At 45.3% G+C, this 8,115-nt stretch overlaps 1 protein-coding gene across 1 annotated transcript in view; it reads right to left on the minus strand.

The window, feature by feature from the left end:
- rbpjb (recombination signal binding protein for immunoglobulin kappa J region b) overlaps positions 1-4,286 on the minus strand; it is a 40,868-nt gene extending 36,582 nt beyond the window's left edge. Inside the window, exon 1 of the mRNA XM_020095795.2 lies at positions 4,045-4,286. Coding sequence (XP_019951354.1) covers positions 4,045-4,064 — 20 coding nt within the window. The 5' untranslated portion in view covers positions 4,065-4,286. The remainder of the gene's footprint in view (positions 1-4,044) is intronic.
- Positions 4,287-8,115: the final 3,829 nt, after the last annotated feature.

Here is an 8,115-nt window from a genome sequence, read left to right on the forward strand (position 1 = left end):
ATCCCCCTAAAGATGTCTGGCGGAGGCACATTCGCTGTGGGTGCTTTGCCTGTGACTTCTGTGCAGCCGCCCCCCCCCCCGCCCCGTCTTGCCTTGTAAACCCCCCAGCACGCCACACACTTTGAAGATTTTCACAGCTCTGGGTGGATATAGTGCGGCTTTGGAGGCTGGAAGGATCCTGAGGTGACACACACACACACTCAGAGATCAGGTAGCTTGTATCATCTCCATCATTAACCTATCCATCAGTGCCGCAGCTAAGGTAACAGACAGTGTGTGTGTGTGTGTGTGTGTGTGTGTGTGTGTGTGTGTGTGTGTGTGTGTGTGTGTGTGTGTGTGTGTGTGTGTGTGTGTGTGTGTGTGTGGACATGGGGCGGCTGCTTTGAGGGTTGGGGGGGGGGGCAATCCAGCGTGTCTTTTAACTCTAGCCTAAGCTTTTGCCACCATAAAGGTCAATGCCTCGACATCTGCTGCTCTCTCTGAACCTCTCCTTTCATAAAGGGAAGCAGGGAAGAGGAGAGGACCCTGGGGAATGGATGCACACACACATACACACACAGATCTACTTTTATGTCTACGTACACTTACTCTCCTCATCACACACACAAACACACTTGTTCGGCTGCAACAATGCCGTAGAGCTCAAACCACACGCTCAATGCTGACAAATACAAGAACACAAGGTTTGTCCCTTGAAAACAAAAGCTCAGTAGTATCATTACACCAGGCTTTTGGTCTGAAAGACTGCATGGTTCCTTTTTTTAATTTTTGGCAGAGGGATAGAGAGGGCTGAGCTAAATGGAAACCTGTCCCTCAGGGGCAAAGCAAAGGCAGAGCGGTGTTGAAATAAGTGATTCATGCTTTTATCATTCCAGGTGAACAGTGCTGCTCTTTGAGCTTTCACGATCAGTTTCTCTGGCAGCGAGGAGGAAAAATTACGAAAGCAATGTTGTCGTTTTTTTACCCCCTTTCACTTGTTTTTTTGGCCCCTCGCCTGCAATAGAGACGGCGATCTGGAGGTTTTTGCCAATTTGTGTTCACATGGAAATCTATACAGTTCTGAGAAAGCCACGCACAGAGAGATATTGGTATAATGTGGAAAATTAAAGGTTTGAATTGCACATTTTCAGATTGCATCCTCAAACAGGTGCACAGAAACAAGATGGTGTCACCCAGAGCTAGATCCATTTGGGAATTGGACTTTTATAAGCAAAATGCTGGATTGTGTTTGAATTTCGCTTAAATTTTAATATTTTCTGCTGTTGACTGTTTAATAAGATGCTAAATTGAATATCTCCAGGTTCTAGACAGAGTAAGGGATGAGTCAATTATTGAGGCAGATTGCGAGATTGTTCAAGTTTGTGTGATACTGTTTTGCATGTTAAGCTTAAAAAAGCACTCCCTCATATGACCTAATGTGACCTCATATACTTCACATGTTGCATAAAAATCACAAGTGAAGTCCATTTTATTATTGACCACATCCACCTCTGAAGGAGGAAACTCCCCCAAGCTACCTTTCACATCTCCAAGGAGTCAGTGTTTGATACTTGAGATGTACAGTAGTTTGTGGATTGTGTATCATAGCATTCATGTGTTTTATGGTCCATGCTGAAAAGCTCTGGCTCTCTGGAAACCAGAGTTTCCAACTGAATAAAACAATCTACATGCTAAAGTTTACCGTGAATGGTCAGATACATTTTTAACTACAAGCTGCAACCCTGCACTCCCTGTATCAAACAAATGTGAGGATGATATTCAATTGACAAACTGATAAACAGATTTCCAGCAGCAACCAAAATTGTTCAGGATGACAATTCAACAACACAAACTCAGAATACGGCTTACGACAAAATGAAAAGCTCTGAACGCAACATGAGTCAGGTCAAGAATAATTATACATTTCAATTCAAAGACAGTAGGGGTGGATGATAAAACAATAAAGATAATTAATGCAATATATTTTTATAAATAGCAATATAACAACTGTGAGTACAGTGAGGAGGATTACCTCATAATTGATTTAAGTCAGATTTGTAATATTTGATGCTGTTTATCAAGTGTTAAAACTGCAGCCTTCACTTAGTCTTTAGACTCACAGAAATATGAATGTGACATTGACGGATATCAACAGATACAAAAACTTTTATCCTGATGTCATGTTTGCTATACTGAGAGTCATGATAACATTAAGAAGCCTGCGGTTGCAGAGCCCCTCCCCGTGTAAAGCCAGAAGCATGGGGGCACGGGGCTGCGGTCAGCCTCTTGTGCCTCCAACCGTCATTGTGACCATGGCCAGCCCCTGGCTAAAGAAGAAGCCCCTTATGGCACTTTAATTTTCTGTTAAACCTCCCTTAGCTTCGCACGCACCCATCCCATCTTCCTCCCTCACGCTGACCCCCCGCTCTCTCTCTCCCCCTTCGCCCTCTTGCAAAACACACATGAATCTGGAGATATCATCTGGACAGGTGGCCAGCCACCCAGACCTGACCCGCCTGCCCTCTTGCTCCCTCCCTCTGCCTCCTCCCCCCTTGTACACCCTCCTCACCACCACCACCCCCAACTGAAATCAGTTCAGGTCTGCTGGAAAGCCCCAAATGAACATGCACAGTAAACCGCCCCCCAAATCCACCTCCCCTTCTTTTACCAACACACACACACAACTCCAACAAGCCCTGAAAAAGTCTGTCACCCACTGAGCTGTCTGTGGGGATTATTGCCTGGACAGTGCAGAAGAAATACGTCTGTTTCTAGCTTGTGTGGAGGCAAATAAATCTGACCACGGTTTAAAGCACAGCATCGCCAAAGCTGGAGAGGGGAATGGGCTCACTTGAGCACAACACTGGGTGCAGGGTCAACCTTGTTAATTGGTTAAATTACAGAAGATATGAGAAACAACAGAAAGCAAGACTTTAAAATTCTCAATCCAGACAGTCAACAAATACTTATTTCTCATTCAAAGCCTTTGCTGGGAGACACATGAATTATCTAGAGGCAATTCCCTTAAATGACCTCATTTAAACCGACTAAATGTGACAATCCCAGAGATAAAGCTTTTGATTTGACAAAGGGGGGGGGGGGGGGGGGGGGGGGGGTCCTGGTGTTTAAAGCAGCTGGTTATCAGATATTCATGAGCCATCAGGGGGACATCATTTCAACTTCTTCAGAGCAGCTTAAAGTCATAATCATTACGCTGGAGAATAATGAGAAACCGAATCAATGGCTCTGGCGAAGAGAAAGATCATGTGTCAGTGAGGCTGATGGTACAGTTTCGTCCTTAGGTGCACTCTTCATCCACGGTGTAGTGAGGATGGGATTTTCTTTATCTGTTTACACACCGTGCAGCTGCAGACGCCTGTTTGTGCAGTGACGACTTATTTACACCGCGGTGGGTTACGTTACTTGCGTGGCTGCTGGTATTCCAGTACACGCCACTCGCCCACGGAGTAGTATTTACAAACAAGCACGTTGTGCAGAAAAGCTTAAACTGCACACGAAAAAGCCACAACGTGTTTTATGCAGCTAGCCGGCACCTATTATCGGACAGCTAGCTGCGCTGAGTGGCGACTCCGGCTCGCGAGGAGGCTAACGAGTGGCGAGCACGTTTCGAAAACAAGCGCAGGACCATTGAGGGTTTTCACTGGGCTCAGATGCTAAATTGTGAGCCTTCGTGGTTGTGTGTGTGTGTGTGTGGCTTGCATGGCTAGCCTGCTAGCTCACAGCTAACCGTTCTCTAAGAAGAGGGGGGGGGGGGAGGAAAAAAAAAAGGAGAGAGAGACCACCGAGGGTGAAGTATCGCTTAGCCGGGGCTAGCTCACAAAACACCGCAGCAACAGTCCGCAAGTAACCGGGCACAGAAAACACACACGGGCACACACACACACAGACAAAGACGCCGCTCCAGGAGAGCACACAGGCGGGTCAGACTCCCCGGTTAGCCCGGGCTACAGCACATGGACGCGAATGGAGCTAATTCGTGGCGATAACTTGTGTTCACGGCAACTCCGCTCCCCCAGCAGCAGACCCCCCGAATCTCAGACTCACCCTGTCACAACAGGCGCCATCTTCCACAAACTCCCACCAAAACTCCAGTACTCGCGATATCCTTTTTTTTTTTTCTTTCTCTCTCTCTTTTTTTTTTTTTTTGTATCCCTCCTCTCCCCGAGCAGCGCGACAATCCGCCGAGACAACAGAAGCAGACTGGAGGCGCAGGGACGAGGGAGACGGAGAGAGAAAGGGGGTGGGTGAGGAAGACGGAGAGAGAGAGAGGGAGAGAGAGAGAGAGGAGGGGGGGGGAGGAGGGGGGGGGAGGCGGCGGGTAGCAGCAACTCACACATACATGGAGGGAGGGAGGGGGGAGAGAGAGTGAGCGAAAAGGGCAGACGCCACAACAACAGGCGTGGGAAACTTCCGAGATCCCGCGAGACTTGGAAAACTCTCACAATAGGCGAGCGCAGAGGGAGCGTCACCTCTCGCGAGACTTGCGTCAGACTGAGTGCTTGTTTATCCTGTGGCGCTGGAACAGTGTTCCCACGTGTTTACCAGGTAATAAATTACAGAGGAGGAGGGGGGGGGGGGGGCGGCTGGTGTGGCGAGTGAAGCCTCGGGTTTTTTTTCCCACAGTCACACACACACACACACTTACATTGACATACATTGAGATCCACTCTAACCTTCACCTTAGTTACTACCTAACCCTGACTTTAACCTAAACCTAGCTGAACACAATCTTAACCTAAAACACGTCTTTGACTTAAATGTTAATGACTTTTGTCCCCATAATGTGACTGTTTTAACACATTTAGGTCCCCACAACATGAGTAATACCTGGGCTACACACACACATGCATATAGTATGCATCCTGTTTCCTCACCGCGTCCCTGCAGAATTCAACGGCAGCAGTTAAAGCCAAAATATCCTTTTTATTTTGAAGATGTTTCCCAAAAGTGTTCAGAATAACAAGAGCAGAGTAGAAGCGAGGCGGATTTTAAATCAGACGTGGAATTAAGGAGGGAGGGTTTCTGCACCCCCAAAATTTACAATTCCCTTGGGTAGCATCGCAGTTCCTGTTTAGAATGTGGAAACAATGGTGTGACCACATGTGAATGGGCCATACAGGGCAGATTAGTGCATTGCCATCACATTGGGGAGTCCCATGACTGCCCTCCTCACAGTCCAAACCTCAGTCAAAGTACAAGGGAGGCTATTATTTAGAATGATCATGCTTCCAAATGTGGCATAGACTTAATCAGCCGTTCTGCGCCGGCCTTCCCCAGCTCCTCCCCCGGCTAGATTGCATCTCCAGAAAGTTTGCGTCGAATCCTCACGTATACAAACAGGTCAGGTTGCTCTTGTTTATCTGGGAGGGAGGAAAGGAGCAGGGGTGTCACAGAGTCATAAACTTTCATGTAGGTCTCCATGCCCTTGTGTGTTGTTGTCTTCTGTAACAGCCCTCATTTAAATCTGTTTGGCATCTTTGTTCACCTCACAACTGACTTCTAGTGGCTGGGGACTTTTTTCTTGCTTCAAAGAAAAAGTGAGGACCTCTGAGACGACATTCATGGCAAATCAGTGCTCCTCATTACGTGAGTCTGTGTGTGTGTCTGCTAATGGCTGTTTTCTATGGGAAAAGTGTCTGAATTTAAAAACTACCAAACAAATAGTTGGCAATCTTGTCTCATTTTCCTGCAGATTGTTATTTCATTTTATTTAAGTTTCATATTTTCATGACATATAGTTAAATATTTTTGGTAAATATGCCTTTTCTGTCTACATTTTCTCATATTGCATTATATATCACAAAAAAATAAATTCACAATGTGATTCTCCGGACAATATCCTACTGCATTCTCACATGGGCTCACTGGGACATTCTCCAGAGCTTTTACCAGGGGGCAGACAGGAAGAACTGACTTTTGAGTCCTCACATAGAGCCCCTGCTTCAGGATATCATAAGGAGTTCAGCTCATGTCTGAAAGCAGCTCTTGAAATATGAATCAAGAACGAATGAAGACATTCAAATGCTTGAAATAACATTTTCCTCCCATCTTTTTTCCATAACAGATGTGCTCATCAGTGTGAGTGCATAACTACACCAAATGGTGTCTTTGCTGAAAGTAGCAGAAGATGTCTCCCTGCGTGTACACTGTGCTAATCTACACGTTTAACATTTTTCAGATGCATAATTCATTTTTATGAAGCTTCTCTGTTCTACCAGAAGAGGAAAGAAAAAAAAAAAAAGAAAAGAAGGGAGAGTTGCAGGGATGAGGTTTTGCATGAGAGTGTGCCTGGCCCTCGTCCCGCGCTATGAAGACACAGAGACGAGGACCTCATCCTGCCCTCAACCATTTTTCCTTTCCCTCTCTCTTTTTTTTAGAGTCAGCGGAGAACCTCTAGTTACACTCAGAGTTGAATGGGGAAGCATAAAGTTTCCTCAAATGTTTTACAGCTGAACACAGGAAAAAAAAAAAAAGGAGACGACACAAGTGCAAGTACTTTTCCGGAGAAAATGGAAATTAGATAATATTCGTTTTTGAGGATATGCAAACTTTTAAATATCTTTGAGGTGCACAATGGCAAGATTTGAACTTTGACCTTTTTGGGGCATTGTAACACAGATGTCCTTGAAGCTCTCGCTTCTGATTTTTTCTGAATCTTCCCCCCATGTTGCTCCCTCTCGTGAGGAGGAAAAGCCATTTATTCTAATAGAGACAGAGCCAATTCAAGCAATCAGGACTAAGCCATAAGCCTCAGGTCTATAAATCCACTCACTTGACTGCTTAAGCTTGTGGCTCGGAAGAAAAGGAAGATTGGGATATTGAAAGAAAGATCCTTGTCCCCAAGTGGAAACACCCCATCTGTGTTATCTCTATAGATTTGACCTACATACTGTTAACTACATGCATGTCCATCGGTTTTAATGTATTAACTGTCATTTATTGTTGCTGAGATCGAAAGCAAATTCTCATAATCACCATCTTTTGAGCTGACATTGTGAAATTAACAAGTTTTGTTCTGTGGTCCAGGCAGTTTTCACATCTATTACAGAAACCCCACTAGCACTAATTATAAAAAATAAAGGGAAGGGGGGAAATTATTTTTATCTTTCGATATTAGGAGTGAAAACAAAACGAGGGAGAAAGTGAGCCAATTAAGGAAGTGCAGCTTGAGTTTCCCGATTAGTGGCTCTTTGACATTAAGTCATCTGATATGACGAGCGTGATGAAACTCCCCCCGAAACGAGCAGAAGCACCGTGGCACAGTCAGAGTGATAAACCAGAGACAGACGGACAGGGACGGGTGGCTCAAGAGACGCTGGGTCAAATGTTAGACTGTTGAGGAGACAGACAAGCTGGGGACATGAAAAATAGAATGAGGGCCAAATGGATGCAGGAAATAAGAAGTTTTTTAACTTTTCAAGCTAAACAGAAATTAGAGCCACTTGATAATAGCTGTTTCAGGGGGGCATAGAGGGGTGGGACCAGGGGGGCACTGACCCCAGCTGAGATCTGATTGGCCCCTGAAATGCTCTTGTCCTGTCAGTAGTCTTTTTACTATACAATTCTATCGATAAACATGATAATTTGCTGAAAATATTTAGAATATTTCGAAGCTGTTAAAAAAAAATCAGGACACTTGCATGGCTGTTGGACATATAATTGTCCGCTCTGTGAAATTTGTGACCCCTTTAAGGCCCCTGATTTACAAAAATTCTAGATCCGCCACTGTTTGCTTTCCCTCAGTCAACATCACAAGACAAAAAGTCAGGAATTAATCAACTCTGGCCCGTGTGAGTCTGAGTTCACAGCAGAGGGAAGGGCGTCCCCGTGTGTCCTTACATCCTTTGTGTCCGTCTGTCTTGTTGTCCAACCACATGGGAAAACCCAGGGGTGGACGAGGGCAGACAGTCTGACAAATGAAAAGGACGATGAGTCCTGGAGGGGCACACCTTTACTCTCCTCTTGCACTCTCTTCAAAGCCGCCCACTCTTATCACATGACTGCCATTACAGTTCAGCTCCAAATACATCACAGAGCTTTGACTAAAACAGAAGGAGAAGGAAAAATGAAAGGGTGATAAGTTTGCAGACTGTCAGGGGAAATAAAGCGTCTGTT

Source organism: Paralichthys olivaceus, chromosome 22 (genome assembly GCF_024713975.1).
Source record: "Paralichthys olivaceus isolate ysfri-2021 chromosome 22, ASM2471397v2, whole genome shotgun sequence".
Taxonomy (NCBI): Eukaryota; Metazoa; Chordata; class Actinopteri; order Pleuronectiformes; family Paralichthyidae; genus Paralichthys; species Paralichthys olivaceus.